Source organism: Protopterus annectens, chromosome 12.part0, assembly GCF_019279795.1.
Source record: "Protopterus annectens isolate FY-2018-M chromosome 12.part0, PAN1.0, whole genome shotgun sequence".
NCBI classification, from domain to species: Eukaryota; Metazoa; Chordata; order Ceratodontiformes; family Protopteridae; genus Protopterus; species Protopterus annectens.
Genome location: NC_056746.1, coordinates 746,475,863 through 746,498,158, shown reverse-complemented (window position 1 = coordinate 746,498,158; position 22,296 = coordinate 746,475,863). Strand labels below are relative to the sequence as shown.

Genomic DNA, 22,296 nt, shown 5'->3' with positions numbered 1-22,296 from the left:
GAACACAATAAATAATGAAAAAATAAACCTGTCCATACATTACCAAATGAAAGTAAGTATACCTTTGTGCTGATGAGAGGTGCCACAGCCTCCATGGTGGTGGAGATTAGTGAGATAAATTGTGCGGAGTTCTGTTGCTGGACTTCACTGGAAAACTGAGCTAACCAATGAGAATATGCCTGAAGTGCTGCCAAGGACTGAGCATGACTGAAAGGGAAGACAGACAAGAAAATAACCAATTAACTTGCAATAAGCACATACAACACCGCCACTATCACAGACACAGCTAGCTATATGTGCTGTTCAAAAACTACTCCTCTTCTGGTTTAAAGGATGCAATGCGACATTAGACAACTTTTAAGCATTTAATTGCAATATTACTTCAAAAAGCAGAGTTTTCAGAAAGCCTGGTACAGTGAGCCATGTTTAGCAATTCTAAGGCTGTACCTTTTTCTCCCTTGTGAAACCCTGCTGAAAAATATACTTTCATTTCTAACATACAAGTACCAGAAACATTAATTTAATAGGCCACCCCCTGTACAACTAGCTTCAACTTATTTTCTGTTCCAGTTAAGACACTTTTTCAATCCGCAGCTCCTACAGCGGGGAAGATGATTATGTGCACCATATTCTACCACATGAAGTGATATCAAATATTCCACTAAAAAAGTACACCTAACTCCTCAGCCTGCCAGATTAGAACAACCAATACTTTGTGCACAACTCCTAAAAAAGCAGTGAAGATTTACATCACACTGTGTTTGGGTCAAAAGCTCTGGAGGTTTAGGTCTGTCCCCAAGATCACCAGCTAAGCCATCAAATTCAGCTTTAAATTCATTTGGTTGCTTTTAACCTATGAGATGTGAGCATTCCAGAACCTTCCAAACTCAATGTGGAAAGAACTTTGATGCAAGTATTTACTACAGCATGCTTAGGAAACCTGCCACAATTCCTTGCTGACAAATGGTGGTTTACATCTATAGCCACAGACAACCAAAATTTGCATTTTTTTTAATTAATTTGCAAAATCTCCTTTGAATGTTTCATAACTGCAGATGTTCTAGCCTTTTCAGATAACAAAGATGGCTGACACTTAAGACATCTCTGTGAACGTCAGTCCTTACAGTTAGTGGAGCAAAGGATGTAAAGATCTTTCACTCTTCCAAACATTTCCACATGCTTTACATAAAACCTGAACTCACAGTGCACATCCAGGGTACACAGGGTTTACTCTCTCCCTAGTAAGCACCCAATTATCTTGCCTTCACTATCCCAAGGGGGAAAAAAAGCCAAACCACGTACAATGATTACGGAGAAACTCAGACCTAAGCCATTACAGGTGCTTGAAAAGATCTTTTGTTAACTGACTATAAGGCAAAGTATTGGGCATCACTCCCTTGAAAATAAACCTGTCTACCTCTAGAAGACAACCTTCCTGGCAGCTAAAATGAGTTATGATAGCCATTACACAAAGGCCTAGTGAGACTGGAGTGCCACTGAAAAAGCAGAGCTCGATGTAATGCTTTAACACAAAAGTCAAGGCAAGAATAAGAGAAGGTTTCACTGTTCCAGATAATGCATGAATACAAAACCTTCTTGTCTATTGTGAGGGACAGAGATTAGCTTTGGTCTTTCCTTTCTGTTTTATGTAACAGTACAGAATAGTGGGAAGACATTCAGGAATCTCCTATGGCAATGAATGGAGAATGTCATTTACAAACTACACTTGCCCTAATTACTAATAAAATGACCAGAATCACTTTCTCAGAGGAGCATATAGGCAACTCTCTGGAAAGCCACACATCTAGACGATCCAGACAAGCATGTAAGCTTAAAACTACAACTCACGGTGGTTTTGAAATGGCTCAGCAAACCCAAGTTCATTTCTTCTGGAATATGAGCTGCTGTGAGAAGGATGCATTTTTTCCAAGACCCCACATTCAGTTTGCATCTGGCATATGAACATGTACCCTCCCATGATTAAGGTATGGCAAAATAAGTTTGTCTGTTGGGCAAAATCAGAAAAGACCCTAGGAAGCAAGTTCCTTTCGAATGACTTTAAAAGGGAAGACTGCAGGAGTTTTAACTAGTTCATCTACAGTTCCCTTCTCCAAAGGGGGCTGCTTAATCTGAACTGTAGAAGATCCAAGAGAGTTCTTTAGCTTGCCAATTAAATTTCCATCGTAAGATACTAAAATACAATTGTCCAAAAGTTGAGGATTTTCTACTACAGCAAGTCCAAGTAATAGAAATGATAAAGCAGTGTTTTTGACTCAGCAGAGACTGCCAGTTAAAAGATCAGTGCAAGACTAACATCTGTAAGTCATGCAAATAGCGCCAATAAGCATGTGACAGTCATCAAGCACAAAAAGTGAAGCAGAGTCAATGCTCTGACCATCCAATGTGTCATCAAGCAGGTACTATCTAAAGTCTCATCATCCACAGCTTGACAAACTAAATGTTTTGTATATCTAAACCACTATGGTTATATAAATATCTTATGTAATCATATGTTATCACCTGTTGTATTTTTATAAGTGAATGTGTAAACCACAATGCTCAAGTAAATATCTTATGTACAGTAGCTTAGCAACTGTTCTGGAGCTTTTCTCTCCAGGCCTCTGCTGAAAACGGACAGCTCTGTCCAGTCGGACCACCCCGGTAAACAAATGTAAAATAAAACAAAATAAAATAAATAAAAAAGGACTGCCCCCTGTACTACCAATGGACAGATGCAGCTCCTCTGCTTTATCCCATGCATGGGTCCCCTCAAATTATGCATGGTATGATCCCAGTTATTCTCATTAGGGGGTAATTATCAACCATGGGATGGGTAAAGCCAATCTATGACCAAGAAGGATAGGTTATTTCAAGTACAAAAAGGGAAACTGGCTAGGGCTAAAATGGCCTGCAAGGGCAGCAAGCCTAGTACTTAGCTATGAACCTACAAGATCAAGCACATTCCTTAAGACTGCCCGACTCAGTGGTTGCGACAGCAAAATCACAGCAAGAGCACTGAAGGATCGAGGCAATGGCCTCAACAAGATCATCCTTGATTCCAGAGTCAATGAAATCTGTCTGCTTACTTACTAACTGCCTGGTCCAAGCGCAAAGACTGGAATTTGGGAAAGTAAGAAACAACCGAAGGGATATTAACAACACTGTGGAATGAAAACACTCTAATCCATCCTGTTCAAAGCCTTCGGACTTCATGTCGGGTCAGTAAAATGGAAAGTTCTATAAAACTTAGTGCCAAGAAAACAAAATCACCCAGTGGTCTAAATCAGGATCTCGACAGGTCTGCATTCAGCTTGTCCTGTCAAGAGATCCCGATTTTAAGCTTACTGAGGGACAATGGTTCATGGGAGCTGAATTTAGCAGTTTCCAAGTTGCAAAGATGTCACCCTTAAACGGAGGCTCAAAATGGAGGGGGGGGGGGGATGAACCAGGGCTCATCTTTTTTGCACAAGTAATGATCTCAATTTCTTGGGGGAGACAGTGGAAGTACCACAGAACTAGTAAATGACAATTCATTAGGGAGAACTTCAGGAATGGCAGGACTTGTTCTTAGCTTCTTGCTTCTCCAACTCCCTTTCCTACAGAAACAAAGATAAGGTGCATCTCCTCCCAAACACACAACATTTTAGGGATAAAGTACAATATGCATGGCTGACTGGTGGTTATCAATCATCTCTGGTTCTCATAGGACTAATTATTTGGAATTTTGTCACGCTGTTACTCCTTGGCTGGTATCATTTCTTAGTGTTTTTTTTTTTTAAAGAGTTGCGAAGTTCTATACCATCATTCCAAATCAGGTTTGAAAAGTTTCTTGTACTCTCCAATTTATCTGTCAGAATTGTTGTGCTCAAATCGCTCTGCCTTTGGCCCAGTTTGAGCCTGAAAATGATCTTCAGACCAGCCCACCTCTACTGTTAATAAATAAGCCACAACAGCTCCTGAAGATGCAAGATGGAACAACCATGTGAGACAAGCATGGCAGACCCAGAAAAACAACAATGGCATCATCCAAAGCAAGTTTTACAAGACTGCTCTGTCTCAAAAAGTGTGGTGGAAAAAGACAATACTGCATGCAATGTCCGTGTCATGTGTAATCAGCAATTAAAAAAAGAAAAAGAAAAAAGGATACAGTATTTATTTGCATTTTACTGGGAAGGTCCACTGGGCAATAGTAAGCCCATTTTCAGGAGCTCCACACTAAACTGAATATAAGCATAGCGCAATACATAACGTTCAAAAATATACCATACATAACATACAAAAAAGTACAACAAATCAATATGAATAGTACAATACAACACAGGAGGGTTGCAGTTGACAATTTAGAGTCAGGGTACAGTAATTATAGTACAATATTAAGGATACAGTGGTTTACACAAGTAGAATACAAGTATAAATTATCGGTAAGTAATGGAGGTCTAGGAACCCAATTCTGTGTAGACATAACATAGGATGGGTTGTGGTGCACACTAGAAAGTCTCAGGGCTGTGATTAAACTTAAAACAGACTATATAAAGAATACTACACACTTGTATGTAAAGAGGTGGCAAACTTAATTATGAAGTTTGGTCAGTTTAATGGGATTCTGCAGGCTGACAGAACAAGTCTAAGTTATTTTTGTCAAAAATATTTTTACTGATTTATAAAAAATATATATATTAAACCGGGTTACCTTTACATCATCGAACATTCAAATGTTCGACACTGATATGATCGAGACCATATCAACGAACATTTAAATGTTCAACATTGTAAAAGTAAATAAAAAACCCAATCCAAAAAAGTAAACTGTTTATAGCAGGGGGGCAAGCCCCCTGTGCCCCCCACAGCCCCCCTACTTAAATATTCCAACTCTGAGACCGCACTACAATGCAGTAATGGGAAATATTCCTGTTCTGCGCTGTTACGGAGGTCCGTATTCCATCATTTCCCGTTACCAAAATATAGTGCGATCTCGGAGATGGTACAGTTAGGTAACGGGGGAGACCGGAATACACGGGGAATCACTAGGCAACCTCAGTTGTCTAGTATCTATCCCCAATTTTAAACCCTCAGATTGTCGAACATTTAAATGTTCAATGATATGGTCTCTTCCCCATATCGGTGCCAATCATTTGAACATTTGATAATCTGACGGTAACCCATTAAACCATATAAATAAGAAAAATCCTTAACAGTGCATACCAAGAAATAATATTCAACTTACAAAACTGCAGAGAAGAATTTTTATATCACAGCAACAAGAGATAAATCATCTTTGTATAAATTTGCATGACTGATTTACTCCTAAGTTTCACGACCACAGAAAAATCAGAGCATATACATTGTGATAAAACAGCCTTGAAATGGATATCATGCCTATTAATCTGGACTATCAGTAATCTAAGATTTCAATACATATCGTTTGTCTATCTGTACAATAGATAAAATGTTTTCTAAATCTTGTGACGTGACCTTTGGTCGGCTCAACACCACCTACTCATGATATATCTCAATCTATGGAGGAAAAAACTGGCAGAAGTACCTTTCGCAGCTACCAGCCCCTCTCCCTACCAATAATTCCTAGCACAGAAGGAACCTTCTCCAGACCTCAGTTATCCCAAATAAGGGTGTAACAATAATTACAACAAATAAAAATGACCCTAAAATAAGAGTAACAGTACAGTAGGAGCAAAAGTCTCATTCATTTTCTGTCAGGACACAGGCAGGAAGAATGAGGGTAGGTATACAAATAAGACATCCTCATCTACAGCTAACACTGCAGTATGCATGTAATGTTTATACCAGAAATTAGAAATTCCCTCATTGGACACTATAAGGCAAAGTCCCAAGCTTATCTCCACATAGGTGACTACTCATGAAACCATAGCCTAAATGGCTGTGGTGCCGAAGGATTAAATGACCCTAGAAAAGTACAGTTTTGTACCTACCATAAATGTAGATGTTAGAGTGTATTCACTGCTGCAGTCATTACACGAGTTATCCTGCCGTCAGGCGGTCCCCACAGTCGGCCAGAGTTCCAAAGTCTTGGTCCGGCGTCTGTTGCTGTCGCTTCTTCCCTGACGTCAGTGCGCCAGGGGTACACAAGATGCAGCCGACACCATTTTCTTCAGTTTTTTTTGCCCAAGATGCCAGGTGCCCCCAAATAGGTAGGCAATACATATTGCTAATAAAACATACAAGGTAAAAACAAAACCTTCAGTTACCAGCAAATACACCACAAAGGTAGTATAGGGCTGAAAGGTATAGAAAAGTCCCAGCTAAGAAAGAGGGGATGGTGGGTGGGTAACCTGGACTGCAGCAGTGAATACACTCTAACATCTATATTTATGGTAGGTACAAAACTGTACTGTGTTCATCGTGTTTCACTGCTGCAGTCATTACACTTTGGTTGAATCCCAAAGCTGAGTTAGGGTGGCTGGCTCTATAGAGGATTTGGGGTGGCTATGAGGCCATGCAGCACTGCAGTGGCAAGGCCAGCTCTGGATCTAGAATAAAGAGGCAAATGATAATGCTTGGTAAAGGTGTGCACTGAACTCCAAGTTGCAGCTTCCAAGATATCTTTGGTAGGTACTCTAAGGTAGGCAGTTGAAGTGGCTGTTGTCCTGGTGGAATGTGGCCTAATGTTACTAGGTACAGGTTTCCCATGCTGTGTGTAGCAGAAAAGTACAGTTTTGTACCTACCATAAATGTAGATGTCCGATAGATATGCAACTGCAGTCATAACATATGGGTTGTCCTGCCTCAGGCAGCCCTCGGTCGGCCAGATTCCAAAGTCTGGGTCCGACGTCGGCTGATGTCGCATTTCTCTCCGACGTCAGAGCGGCTGGAGTACATAAGCATCAGCCGACGCCATCTTCTTCAGTGTTTCTTGCCCCAGGTGCCCTCCAAGGAAGGCTGTAATCAAATTGGAAGACAAAAGCAGGTTTCCAAACAAATAAATAAATAAACAGATACACCATAACAGATATCCCCAGCTAAGGATAACAGGGAGAGGAGTGGACCCAAGGCAGAGGGGAAGGAGGGAGGGAAAACCCGACTGCAGTTGCATATCTATCGGACATCTACATTTATGGTAGGTACAAAACTGTACTATGTCCTTCAAGAATGCAACTGCAGTCATAACATATGGGTTGAATACCATAGCTTAGCTGGGGGAGGAGGAATGCTCTAAGAAAAGGATGGTGTAGCTATCAATCCCTGCAGGACTGCCGAAGCAAAGCCTGCTCTGGATCTGGAATATAAAGGGAGGTTGTAGTGTTTGGAAAATGTATGCACGGAGCTCCATGTAGCAGCTTCTAGAATGTCTTTTGTAAGCACCCCTCTTAAGAATGCTGTAGAGGTGGCTGTAGCTCTGGTGGAGTGTGGTCTGACATTGGCTGGCACACTCTTTCCATGGAAGGAATAACAGAATCTGATGCAATGTCCAATCCATTTTGAAATAGTCTGTTTGGAAATTGCTTTTCCTTGTACTCCAGGGTGTAAGCTACAAAAGCTGATCAGACTTCCTACTGGTCTTGGTTCTGTCCAGGTAGTAGCGAAGTTGTCTGTGAATGTCCAAGGTATGCAACAGTCTTTCCCCTTTGTTCTCAGGATTGGGAAAGAAAGTAGGCAGGTGAATTGCTTGATTTAAAGAAACCCTAGATACCACTTTTGGCAGAAAGGTAGGGTTGGTTCGTAAGGAGACCCTGTCTCTGTGAAAGGTTATGAACGGTGGTATTGCCATTAGGGCCTGTAATTCAAACCCTTCTTGCTGAGGTAATTGCCAACAGGAAAGCTGTCTTCCATGAGAGAAATTGTAAGTCCACAGAAGCTGCTGGCTCAAAGGGAGGTAGAGTCAGTTTTTCTAGGACAAAGTTGAGGTCCCAAGCTGGTACTGGTGCCTTTCTTGGGGGCTTTATATTCTTGATTCCCCTAAGGAATTGCCTTAAAGGATGTGAAAACACAGGTGGATCAGTGTTGTATCTAGCTGAAATAGCTGAAGCATGTATTTTATGGAAGAATATGAGAGTCCATTCTGTAGCATATCTGCCAAATATTCCAGAATGAGTGGAATGTTCAATAATGATGCATCATGACCCTTGCTGGTATTCCAAATGCTGAATCTCTTCCATTTGGCTGAGTAAACCTTTCTGGTGGATGGTCTCCGGGCTTCTGTTAGTATCCGCTGAACTTCCTTGGAGAGAGATAGATTGAGGTTATTCATGGGATCTCCCAAGCTGTTAGCTGTAGCGTCTGGATGTTGGGATGAATTGTCTTGAAGTTGTGTTGAGTCAAAAGTTGGGGCCATTGGGGAAGGGCCCACTTTTTTGTTGTGACATATGCTCCGTAGTAGTGGGTACCAGTGTTGTCTTGGCCAGTCTGGAGCTATTAGGATCCCCTTGGGCTGCTCTGCTTTGATCTTTAGTAATACTGTGGTCATCAGTGGCAGAGGTGGGAATGCATAGATTTTTAGGAAGTTCCAGTTGAATGAGAGAGCATCTATTTTCCATGCTTGTGGATGATATGTCCTTGAACAGAACTTTTGTAGATGGTGATCGAGGTGGGAGGCAAATAGGTCTACTTCTGGCCTGCCCCATGTCGAGGTGAGTCGTATGAAGATTTCTGGATGTAACCTCCATTCGTGGGGGTCTATGAAATTCCTGCTTAGACTGTCTGCCAGCACACTGTCTTTGCCTGGAACAAACTGGGATTGCAACTGTATGTTTAGGCTCAGTGATTTTTCCCAAAGATTCATTGCCAGTCTGCAAAGGGGGTAAGAATGGGTGCCCTCCTGCTTGTTTATGTACCACATCACAGTGGTGTTGTCTGTCCGTATTAGCAGGTGGCCTTGTTGAAGTTGTTGTCCAAAGGCCTCGATGGCATGCATTACTGCCAGCATTTCTTTTTGGTTGATATGCAGATGTGTCTCCTTTGCAGACCATTGTCCTTGAATACATCTGCCCTCCATGTGCGCCCCCATCCAAGGTCTGAGGCGTCTGTGGTCATGGTCTGTGTTATCTGAGGTTTTTTGAATGACATACCTGTGTTTGACTGGCTTACCGAGGCCCACCATAGAAATTCCTTTTGAAGGTATGGAATGAGCGGTATGGTTGCCTCTAGGTTGTTGCTGTGTTGAGACCATAAGCTTTTTAGGTACCAGTGAAGCTTTCTCATGTGTAGTCTTGCTAGTGGAACCAGGAGAATGCAGGATGCCATGTAACCCAGGGCCTGTAGGAATCTCCTTGCAGTCATCTGGGTGAGCTTTGCTAAACCTTTGAAGTAATGAGTTAACTTCTTTTGCTTGTCTTCTGTCAGGTAAGCCATTTGAGAGGCTGTGTCTAGTTTGGCTCCTAAGAAGGTTATTTGCTGGGAAGGCTGAAGTCTTGACTTTTGGAAGTTGACTGTGTATCCCAGAGCCTGTAGCAACTGTATGACATAATTCAAGTTTTTGTCAAAATCAGTTTGTCGTCTGCTTGTATGAGGCAGTCGTCCAGGTACGGGTAAATTTGAATCCCCTGGAGCCTGCAATGAGCAATTACTGAAGCCAGGCATTTCGTGAATACTCTGGGCGCAGTAGATAAGCCAAATGGCAATGCTGAGAATTGATAATGCTCTGGCCCTGCAAGAAATCTGAGGTATCTTCTGCAGCTGTGTCTGATAGGGACATGCAGGTATGCCTCCTTGAGGTCCAGAGTAATCAGCCAAGACCCCTTGCCCAGCATGGGAAGGAGTTGCTGTAGAGTCAGCATTTTGAACTTTGGTACTATGAGAAAAGTGTTTAATGCGGACAAATCCAGTATTGGTCTCCATTGAGTTTCTTTTCTTGGAACAAGGAACAGTCTTGAATAAAACCCCTGGCCTTGTTCTTGTTGTGGAACTTTTTCTATTGCTTTGATCTGAGCAAGCAGAGAAATTTGCTTGAGAGCCTCTGAACTCTGGTTTTGTGGTAGGTTTGGCATGCCTTGTTTTCTTGGCAAGGTATGAAAATGGAACCTGTAACCGTGGTCTATAATGTCCAAAATCCATTTGTCCTTTGTCAGTCTGAACTGACTTGGCTTTTTCCTCAATGGACTTTAACACATCTTTAGCATTAGCACCAAAAAACTTCCAAGGGTGCATCAAGAAGTTTTGCCTTAACATGATCTGGTAAAGGTTGTTCTTTTAACCATGCATGTCTACGAATGACCGCCCCTGTCATAGCTGCCCTACATGAAGCTTCCAATGCATCATATCCACACTGAAGGAAGTGATTGCTAACTTGCTGAGAATTATGTACAGCCTCCTGCAAAGACTTCCTATCTAAAGGTTCAGGAGAGGCCAATGTTTTCTGTAAATCATCTAACAGGTAATCCTGATATTGAAACATATGAAAGAGACAATTGAGAGCTCTCATAGATAAAGTAGTGGAGGTGTAAACCTTCTTCCCCCATCTCTCTAATGACCTAGCTTCCCTGTTGGAAGGCAAAGGATTTTTGGAGGTGGTAGCTGAAACCCCTTTCGGTCCCTGTGAAATTGTTTCTAAATCAACAACATGGGCCCTAAAGAAATGAGAATGGGTTTCTGGGACCCTATAGTATCTGTCAGGCTTGACAGGAGCAGGAGGAAGAGTATCAGGGGTAACACTGGAGTCAGAGTATAAATCATCCAAAACATCAAGCACAGGAGGTATAGCTAAGGGTCTGTGTTGTGGCTTTTTAAGGAAGGTTCGAAGGCGCTTTCTGGAATCAGAATATTCCTGGCCTTGCCACTTAAAATGTTCCCTCATGGAATGCAGAACTTCCCCAAAAGAAATATCCTCAGGAGGAGAGGCCGAGGGGATGGAGTCCTCTGCATCTGAGTCCTCATAGGTCTGGAAGGGCTCTTCCTGGCTTTCGGAGTGAACAGAGTCCTCAGAATTTTCATCTAAAGGGAGAGGGGTCAGAGGGTTCAACCCTGGGCCTCTTATCAGGAGGAGGCTGGGATCCTCTCTCAGGATGGGCCTGGGAACCTCTGATCATGGAAATTAAGTCTGCGGCCATAGTCATGATTTGTGTTTCAGGAGTAGGCTGAGGTAAGGCTTTAGCAGTAAGGTGCTTGGACTTGCTGGCTGCCTTAGCACGTGTGTAGGCCTTGATAGACATGGACATGGGAGGCCTAGCAGCTCCACGTGCAGGAGTGACCTTATCAACAGCAATGGTCTCGGGGCATTTCCTCGGTTTCAGTATCCGGAGGAAAATCAATAACTGGCGGTGTGGTCTCCGGTATCGGTAATGCGGTGTCTTCGGTTCGGAGCGGTGAAATAACTGCCTCAGAGGGAACCGGGGCACTCGCGGTTGGTTTTGGCGTGGTGTCGGTGGAAGACGCGGGCCGAGGAAGTCAGTCCCGGTCTTTTCGTTTCTTAGGAGTCTGTAATGTCGGTAGTTCCGACGGCATTGTATAATCGAATTTTTAGGCGAAAAAGTCTTCAGCGAACTCTGCCCGGCGCCTGTGTGTGCGCTTATTGAAGCGAGCACAGGCGGCACAGGCCGAGACGTCGTGGTCTGGGCCAAGGCAAGGAAGGCAGTAAGAGTGGAAATCCTTATGAGGTATTTGTTTACCACAAGACAAACAATTATTTACTGTTTCAGTAATTTCTGACATCGGCTGAGGCAAGAAAAGGTCCCCAACGGGGTACTTAGCTTTTTTGATGACCGACCAGCACTTGCGAACTGCTTCTGCTTCGGGCACCGCGTGGCAAGAAAGACTGGAGAAGATGGCGTCGGCTGATGCTTATGTACTCCAGCCGCTCTGACGTCGGAGAGAAATGCGACATCAGCCGACGTCAGACCCAGACTTTGGAATCCAGCCGACCGAGGGCTGCCTGAGGCAGGACAACCCATATGTTATGACTGCAGTTGCATTCTTGAAGGACATCGGATACAGTGTCCTATCCACTTTGAAATGGTCTACTTTGAAATAGCCTTTCCCTGTGATCCTGCAGCATATGCTACAAACAATTGCTCAGTTTTTCTGAAAGCTTTTGTTTTGTCCAAGTAGAAACGTAACTGTGCATGCCCAAGGAATGCAGAAGTCTCTCCCCTTTATTCTGGGGATTTGGATTAAAAGTTGGCAAGTGAATAGTTTGGTTAAAAGCCACACTGGATACCACCTTAGACATAAATGAAGGGTTTGTTCTTAAAGAAACCCTGTCTTGGTAAAAAATGATGAAAGGCTCCACTGCCATTAGGGCCTGCAACTCCGAGACTCTTCGTGCTGAGGTTATTGTCAGAAGCAGAGCAGTTTTCCATGACACATATTTTAATTCTGCTGAACTGGCTGGCTCAAAAGGAGGTAAAGTTAGTTTTTCCAAGACCAAATTGAGATCCCAAGTTGGTGTTGGTGCTCTCCGGGGCAGTCTTATGTTTTTAGCCCCTCTGAGGTACTGTTTTAGCAATGGATGAGAGAAAATAGGAGGATCCGTGTTGTAATGAGCCGAGATGGCAGAGGCGTGGATTTTAATGGATGAAAAAGATGGTCCTTTGTCCAGCATCTCAGTTAAGTATTGTAATATCTGAGGAATATTTGGGACAAGAGGGTCAAAGCTTTGAGCCTGGTTCCAGACACAGAATCTCTTCCACTTTTCTGAATAAGATTTCCTGGTGCTAGGCCTCCTGGCCTCCAAAATGACATCCATAACAGCTTTAGATAGAGGTGTTGTCTGCTTGACTAAGGAATCTGCCATGCAGCCAGGTTTAAAGTTTTGAGCTGACTGTGCAAGATCTGATTGGTTTGTTGAGTCAGAAGTTGCGGAGTTTGAGGTAAAATCCATGGTGGGCCTTGAGCTAAGTTCTTTAAGATTGGGTACCAGTGCTGGCGTAGCCAGTCTGGGGCAATCAGGATCTGTGGTTTTTCTTGCCTGGCGTTTAGGACTACCTTTGAAAGGAGAGGCAGTGGTGGGAAGGCATAAACTTTTTGGCTTTTCCAGCTGAAAGAAAGCATCCACTTTCCATGCTTGTGTGTGATAAGTCCTTGTGTAGAATTTTTGTAGTTGGCAATTCAATGGGGAGGCAAAAAGATCGATGTCTGGGCACCCCCATTTTTGCATTACCATGCTGAATACTTGTGGATTTAATTTCCACTTGTGAGGATCCATGATGTTTCGGCTTAAGTCGTCTGCCAGAGTATTTATCTTTCCTGGCAGGAATTGTGCTTGCAGATGAACTTGATAGGTTAGAGCTGTGTTCCACAAGGTCATGGCTTGTCTGCATAGGGGATAAGAATGAGTGCCCCCTTGCTTATGTACCACATAACTGTGGTGTTGTCGGTCTTTAATGAAAGTTGTCCTGGATGCAGATGGTCCTTGAAAGTTGTTAGGGCATTTTGTACAGCTAACATCTCTTTTTGATTGATGTGAAGATGCATTTGGTCTGCGGGCCACTTGCACTGAATACATTTTCCTGCCATTTGTGCTCCCCAGGCGTAATCCGAAGCATCTGTTAGTGTCTGCCTGGCTGTGGGTAGAGTGAAAGGCTGTCCCTTGTTGAGGTGACATGCCTGTGCCCACCATCAAAACTACTGTTGTAGGCAGGGAATTAGTGGTATTACTGCTTCCAAACTGTGACAGTGTTGAGTCCAAACACTTTTTAGGTACCATTGTAATTTCCTCATATGCAGTCTGGCATATGGAATTAGTAGTATGCATGATGCCTTAAATCCCAAGGCCTGCAGAATTTTTCTTGCAGGGAGTTGGGTTTTTGTTGCCATCAATTGAAAGTACTGAGTCAGTTGTCCTTGCTTGTCTGGCATGAGATAAGCCATCTGGGCCGTTGCATTTAAGCTGGCACCCAGGAATATTATCTCTTGTGAGGGCACTAGTTTTGACTTCTTTTCGTTTACTGTGTACCCCAAGCAAATTAGCAATCTTTTTACAAACGCCAGATGCTTTAGAAGAATGTCCTTGCTCTCTGCCTGAATAAGGCAGTCGTCCAAGTATGGATATATTTGAATTCCTTTTTGTCTGCAAAATGCAATTACTGGTGCCAGGCACTTTGTGAAGACCCTGGGCGCAGTAGATAAGCCAAAGGGCAGTGCAGAGAATTGGTAGTGCATTGAACCAGCTATGAATCTGAGGTATCTTCTGCAATTTTGTCTGACAGACATATGCAGGTATGCCTCTGAGGTCCAAAGTAACAAGCCAAGCTCTCTTGCCCAACATGGGTAGGAGCTGTTGTAGTGTCAGCATCTTGAATTTCGGAATATCCAGGAAAGTATTTAGAGTGGAAAGGTCCAGAATGGGTCTCCAGGCTTTGTCCTTTCTGGGTACCAGGAAGTCTCGAGTAAAATCCTTGTCCTTTTTCCTGCTGTGGTACTCTTTGAATAGCTCTCATGTCCATGAGAGTTGTAATTTGTTTTTGTGCTTCTGCCCATTGATTTTGTGGTAGGTCTGGCATTCCTTTTAGTCTTGGAAAAGTCCTTTTAGCCTTGGAAAAGTGTGAAAGTGGAACCTGTAACCTTGAGACACAATATTTACACACATTTGTCTTGGGTGATTGCTTGCCAGTTTTGAGAAAAAAGTGCTAGTTTCCCCCCTAAGGGAGCTGCCAAAAGTTAAGAGTTAGGCATTGGAAGGGGGAAGTCATTGGGACTATTTCCTGTAAGGTTGTGACTTATCCTCACCTTGATTTGGGTTTGAAGCACCCCACTGTCGTGGTCTGTAAGAACCTTGTGGCTGAGATCTGCCTCTTGGGCGTCTGTTATCTGCCTCTCTGTGGCCTGACACTGGAAAGGACCAATTTTTTGTAAGCCAATTTCTGCTAAATCGTGGTGGCGGGACCTGTAAGAAATCCTTCACTGTTTGCATAGATTTTGCCTTATCCTCCATTTTCTTTAATACCTCTTCTGCCTTAATTCAAAATAAATTATCTTGCTGCAAAGGAGCATCCAATAACTGCTTTAACATGATCTGGTAAACTTTGTTCTTTTAACCAAGCATGCCTTCGAATCACAGATCCTGTAACTGCTGCTCTACAAGAAGCTTCTAATGAATCAAAACCACATTGCAAAGTATGTTTTCCCACTTGTTCAGCTGCATGCAATAAATCCTGCATTTCCTTATAGTAAGGTTGTTCTGCGTTTCTACTCATTTTCTGTTTTGAGACAATAGGTATTGTTGACACTTAAGCATGTGAAACTGGCAATTTAGAGCCCTCACTGCTAAAGTAGCAGAGGTGTAAACTTTCTTTCCCCATCTGTCAAATGCTCTAGAATCCCTATCCGAGGGAACTGGATTCTTAGCCGTGGAAGCCTTAACCCCTTTGGGACCTTGGGAAATAGTCTCTGGGTCTGCAACAGGGTTTTTATAAAGAAATTTGTGAGAGTCAGAGACTCTGTACTATCTGTCTGGCTTGACTGGACCTGGGGGTAAAGAATCAGGGTTTAAACTAGATTCAGAGAACACATCATCCACAATGTCCAACACTGGCGGAATAGCAAGGGGCCTGTGCTGAGGCAGCAAAAGAAAATCTCTAAGCCTTTTCTTGGATTCTGAGTAATCCTGGCCCTCCCAATGAAAATGCTCCCTCATGGTATGTAAAGTTTCCCCAAAAGAGTTATCCTCAGGAGGAGAGGCTGAAGGAATTGATTCTTCAGCATCAGAATCCTCATAGGGGGCTAAAGAATATCCGTGGTCTGAAGAGGAATCAGAATATATTGAAACCAGGTCAGAGGAATCATAGTCTGTATCCTGCCTAGGCCTTTTATCAGGAGGGGGATGGGAACCCCTGATCAGAGTTATCAAGTCTTCGGCCATCTTCAGCATCTGTTTTTTAGGCATGGAGGGCTGTCCAGGTGAATGTTGTACTTGTTTCTTTGTCTTTAGTGTTGGCTTAGTCTTGGCTGTAGCTGCAATAGTGAGTTGTGTAGGCCTGAAAACACCCTCAGAAGCCGGTGCCTGCTCAGCGGCTCCGGAACCATCTTAAGGGTTAATCTCCATTGGTCCAACACCTTGAGGCTCCAGAGGCCTAGGCACCTCCACATGGGAGTCGGCCGTGGCCTGTGGTTCTGAGGTAATGGGTGTCAGGGGCTGCGAAAGCGCCTCACTGAAAACCGGTGACTGGCCTAGAAGAGGCTTCGTTGTCAGTTTTGGGCCTCGGATGCCTTTCCTTATCTTTATCTTTGCGCTTTTTGTGCATTCCGGTCGTCGGTTGTTCCAACGGCATTGTATAATTAAACCTTCGCCCAAAGTAATGGCGAGCAAAATCAAACAGACGTTTAATAGTGCATTTGTTAAATCTAGCACAAAACCGACAACCAGTGATGTCGTGGTCTGGGCCTAGGCATGGAATACAGTAAGAATGAAAATCCTTATGAGGTACTTGCTTCCCACAAGAAATACAATTAACTTTTTCTGACATCGGTCTGAGACCAGAAAATATTTCCCCAACAAGGTACTTAGTTTTATTGAAGACTTTGGTTCTGAAATTGAATGTGACATCTCAGGAGTCGGCTGACAGGCACTTGCGAATTGCTTTTGCTTCGAGCACCGCGCGGCAAGAAAGACTAAAAAAAATGGCGTCGGCTGCTTCTTATATACCCCTGGCGCACTGACGTCAGGGAAGAGGCGACAGCAACCAATGCCGGACCAAGACTTTGGAACTCAGGCCGCCTGACGGCAGGATAACCCAAGTGTAATGGCTGCAGCAGTGAAACACGATGAACATGTAGCACTGATCACTGCAATTGCTACACCCAGTGACTACAGTCTCTGATTCAGAGGGACACACAAAGTCATAAAATACCAGGATTTGCAAGCAGAAATGAAGATAATGTGAAAGAAGGATACCCAAACAATTCCAATAGTAGTAAGAGCAACGGATCTTATAAAAAGAATTTACAGTCACACTTGCAGATATTACAGATTTATGGAACTCCGTATGAACTGCAGGAGTAGTTATTACTGGGCACTGCAAAGCACTTCTGGCTAAATTCAAAGACTGAAACATTGATTTCAAAAACTTTAATCATACTTTGGCTTATGAATGGTGTACATTCCCCATCATGGTATATAAACCCAAAAGACTTGAAGAAATTAAAAAATAATGAAAGGGGTCCAAGTGAAGAGATGAATCAGCAAGCAAAGGAGAGTAGTATTCCTGGAATTCAGTTCATCCTCAAGCCTTGATGAGAACCTTCACAACGTAGATCCTGTTTTTCACAAAATCTCACTAAGATGACACCAATATATAGACTGTATTTTATATAGCATACATCATGGACGGAAGTAGGTTAAAAAATAAATGTAGCTGGGTGCACAAGACCCAGGATAAAAAAAATGCCAAATTCTGGTAGGTCCACTGCTGCCAGGACTGTACAGTGTAGAATCTTCAAGACACAAACATTCCTACAATGGAGTTAGGCCAAGCTCAGAGGGAGGATGGCCCCCCGTTTTGGAAGGGAGTAGTAGTCCACACACAAACTGACAGGCCACAAAAAGAAAGTCAAAGATGGCAGAGTGGACTACTGAGGATAAGAAAGAAATTATATATGAAATATATATAGAAATATTATATGTTTATTCTATCATATCTTTTTATTTTATTTTATTTTTTTTTAAAGTATTAATTTTAGTATTGTAGCGGAGCTTTTCTCCTCGGGCCTCCACTGAAAATGGACATGTATCCAGCTGGACTAGCCCGGTTAACAAATGTAAAATAAATAAATAAATAAAATAAATAAAAATAATTGTTATGAAACAAGCCTAGAATTTCCAGTAAGAAAATATACAAAAAGATTAAGACATGGAAAGAAAAATACTTTGACAAGAAAAACTGTTAGAAGCTTCAAATAAAAAATTGTGTTCATTAATAACAGATTCGTGAAAAACATTATATAGACCAAGAAACCTTGAGTCGTAAGGACAAAGTGACTGAGGAAGTGTGAAAAAATAAAGAGCAAAATCTAGAGATTTTTGAAAGGTATATACAAAGAAATATGGACATGGGAAAGAGAGAGATCTGATACAGTGCAGTATTTATGCAAAGGAGAAAGCCAAATCTATCAATACAAAAAAGCAATCCCAAAGACATTCAAAGAAATACATGCAAAGGCATCCAGATATGAAACGTTTCACAATAAAAAAACACCACCACAAAGAGGGAATGTAGAGGGAATGCAGAACAGAAGATTAGTAAAGCAGAAGTTAAAAAACATAGAACCTGAAGATATGGACCACCTGCAAAGTGAAGGATTTAGTGTAGAAAATCTAACAAGCACCACAGACATTTTAAGAGAAATAAAGGCAAAGACATCTGGAAATGAAAAATTTTACACTACAAAAAATATGAAAACAAAGAGGAAAAGCAGAAAAGAGGATTAGTAAGATAGAAGTTAAAGAAATACAAACAGATGTTATAGGTGACCTGTGAAGGATTTAGTGTAGAAAATCTAACTCTGATGGCATCACAGCAGGATAAAACAAGGGATCCCCAAATTAAGGAGTAACTAGTGGAGTGGGAAACATCTGATCAGTTGCCTTATGAAGATACCCTGGAGCCTTCCACATGAAACCAGTACAAAAGTTCAGTTAGAGTTGCACAGCAAGGAAAGGAACAGGAAACTGTGGCAACTCTGATACAGTTGATGTTGAGTGATAGGCTAATGAGTTCCTATATGAAAGAGCCACGGATGACAGGATGAAACTGAAGAGAATGCAGCACAGGAAGATGCTCTGTAACTTTCTGCAGAATGTCTGCAGGAAATGGAGAACAAAGAATGTGCCCTCAGTTTAGAAGGAAATGATCTAAAAGAGTTGCTTGACTTTGTAGAGATGGACAGACATAACAAGATCAATGAAAGAAATAGACAGAAAGTCAACAAAACCCAAAAAGTTAGAAGTTTAATAAAACAAATGAACAAGTAATTAGGACTGTTCATAGAGATCCATGCTCTATAACAGAAGTAAATAGGCTGTATTACTGTGCAGCTAAACTGCTAATAGATGCAGTGTTTACACAAAAACAAAGGGCAGTAAGGGAAAGGAAGAGGTGAAAAAAATGGCATCATGAAAGTATTGAATAGAAAAACTATAAAGCAATTAAGACAAGACATGTCACTGTTAGAAGAGTAGAAGAGGGAACAGATCAACAAAATAATCAGAAAGATAGATGTAATAAAAGCAATGTGCAGTATTAGAACAGATCAGGCTCTATCGTGCAATATTGCAAGTAATAAATTAAAAATACCAGCACATAGAGAAAAACTTACAAGATATACAGATAAATATAAAGGAAAAGTACAAAACAAGCAATTTACTGATGACCCAAATAAAGTTCTATAGCGATTTGGGAGACAAGGCAATCACCAAAGGGAAGAAGGAAAAAAAAAAAAAAAAAAAAAAAGATATATTTTGGAGAAATACCTATGAGGATCCTGTGCAGTATAGCAAAAATGCTGAATGGACAGAAGTAAAAAAATAAAATAAAAGGTTCAAATATACAGGATATGAAATGAGATGAACTACCAGATAAATTGAAAAAAAAGTTAAAATAAGCTCCTAATCTGAAAACTGCAGGCCCAGATGTAGTACCTAACTTCTGGCTAAAAGTATTAACATACTTTAGATGATTGTTACTACTATGTTGCTAAAATTTAATAAATTGTTTTCTTGTCTTAAGGAGCTTTTCTCCCTGGGTCTCTGCTGAAAATGAGCCAAAAGCTCAGCCAGACTAACCCGGTTAACAAATGCAAAACAAACAAATAAAATAAAAACATCTTTACATGAAGACTTAGCCATGAGTAAGAAACATTTATACATGCACTACATAGACACCAACCTGGACAATAACGAAAAAATACTCCTATTAAACAGCGAACCTGCAAGCTATCCTAAAAACCATAGGCCAATAACTTGCCTTCCAAGAACTTGCAAAACATACAAACTATACACTTGATGCAGAAAGAGCTTAAAGCCATTCAAAAGAAAATTCAATCATGGCAATAGAACAAAAGTGTAACAAAGAAAGTTATATGAAACAAAGGATCATTTTTTGTTAAAGTCATAATGGAGAACTGTAAAACGCAGAAGAATGTATGTGTGGCATGGGCAGACTACAAAAAAAGCATTTAACAGTATTCTACAGTCATGGAAAAAGAGTGCTTAAAAATGTACAAGATACTCCCCTGCACTGACTGAGTACATTACGGCTAGCATGAAACAGTGGCAAACTACTCTGCAGTTAAGCCATGACAATGGACAAATTATTATTCCACAGATAAAATTTCAAAGGTGGATACCCCAGAATGACTGACACTGTTGCTCTTTTGTCTTGCCCGTAACCCATTAAACTGTCTACTTAGATTACATCATGGCTACAATTTAGTTCCCAGAAAACAACAAAGTGTAAATATTTCTCATCTTCTTTTTGTTGATGACTTAAAACTGTATATTTCATCAGATGAGGAAATGAAAGCACAACTGCAAGTGGTCAAAACTTTTTCAGATGATAGAATATCATTTTGTTTTGATAAATGTACAAACGCAACCTTTACAACAGGAAACCTGATTTTTTTTTTTGGTGTTGAGCTTCAGACAGGAATGTGATGTAAAGTCTTGAGCAAGAGAGACTGTACAAACACTTGGAATTGATTAGGTTTCAAAAATAAAACTAACAAATGTGCATAACAGTACAGAATATTTAAGAAGACTAAAATTAATACTGAAACAACGTTGACATCTAGGAACAAAGTCCAAGCTATAAAGCAATTTGCTCTTCCTGTCCTAACATACAGTTTTGGAGTGAGTGACTGGCCCCAAAAGATGTTGGATTGGCTGTACAGGAAAACAAGGAAACTTCATGCTTTCAAATGATTTATAAAAAAATCAGTATATACCCAGGCTATATATTTCCCCTTCTGAAGGGGGTATGTACCTCCTCGAAACTGATTACACACAGATGCAGTTGTAGGACTGTATACATACCTGCTGACCTTACAAGACCAAACTGTAGTGAAAGTTTTAAAACATCAGCAAGTCTAAGAAGACTTCCCTGCTTAGTTTAGCAGAAGCATATTGGTGTCAAGTGGGAATGGAAATCAATCCAGAAGTAGATATATGAATGTACCAAAAACAATCAATCCAGAAGTAGATATATGAATGTGCCAAAAACAAAAGAATATAAGGTGAAGGATCAGATGAGAAGGCAAGAAATGTGGAAAATGTTTATAGTTGCAAGTACAGAAAACTCTTTAAACAACCTCATGTTGATCAGGATCGTATGCAGGAATGGTTAAGGAGAGGTGAATTTAAACTAAGACAAAAGGTTAATATTAGCAGCTCAAGATAATGGCCTAAGTACAAGCTGGTTTACAAAGTCCACTGAATATGTGGAAGGAAAGACTAATTTATTTATTTATTTTACATTTGTTAACCGGGGGTGTCTGAGCTGAAAAGGCCCTTTTTCAGCAGAGGCCCGGGGAGAAAAGCACTACAAAGAAAAATTACAGACATATTTATTTAGACATGTTCAGTATACACACAAATTACAGGAGACATGTTTTTACAGTGGTATGCGGCACAAACAGTTGCAGTGGAGAGAACAAACAAAAAAATATTAATTTAAAAAATAAAGGTAATTAATAGATTTGTGGTGTACAGCTGAAATTTGGAACATAGGTAGAATACATACATAGTACACAGGTACAGTACATACATTGTGGATTAGCTAGTGTTTGTGAGTAAGATTGAAAATTATCATCAAGTGCTCTAGATTTTGTATGTATGTGTTATCCGCTTTCACTAGCCTGGGGAGCAATCATGGCACTGCCAACTTTCCTTGAGATGTTGCCTGATGAGGTCTTTAAAGGAGGCTTTGGATGATGCGTTTTGAATGCTTGTAGGGACAGAGTTCCATTTTCTAGCCACCGAATTACTATATAGTGCATCTCCAAAGCTATTGTAGCTGTTGGTGACTTCTAGTAGTAGTTTACTTGATGATCTAAGAGGCCTTTTGGCTGAGTGATGTTGTACTAGGTTTTTGAGGGCAGGACACTTATTGGGGAGGTAAACAGATAGAACGACAGAGGCAGAGCTGATTGTAGGTTAGGAGGTTGGGCAGTTCAAGCCAGTGGAGCTGTCTCAAAGCAGTACAGTGATGAGTTCTATAGGAGCAATTTGCAGCCAAGCGGGCAATTCTGTTATAGCAGGCTTCCATTTTGCTTAGTTCAGTTTTGTTGAGATTAGTCAGAATGGGAGATGCATATAGTAGGGTGGCTAGACGTTGGGAGCGAGCAATGGCTGATCTTGTGTTGTTGGTAAGAAATGGTTTGATACGGTAGAGCGACCCC

The 22,296-nt window shown here is 41.4% G+C and overlaps 1 protein-coding gene across 1 annotated transcript in view; it reads right to left on the bottom strand.

The window, feature by feature from the left end:
• XPO6 (exportin 6) overlaps positions 1-22,296 on the bottom strand; it is a gene marked incomplete in the record, with an annotated part of 1,798,279 nt that overhangs the window by 799,165 nt on the left and 976,818 nt on the right. Inside the window, 1 exon segment of the mRNA XM_044089811.1 lies at positions 63-207. Coding sequence (XP_043945746.1) covers positions 63-207 — 145 coding nt within the window.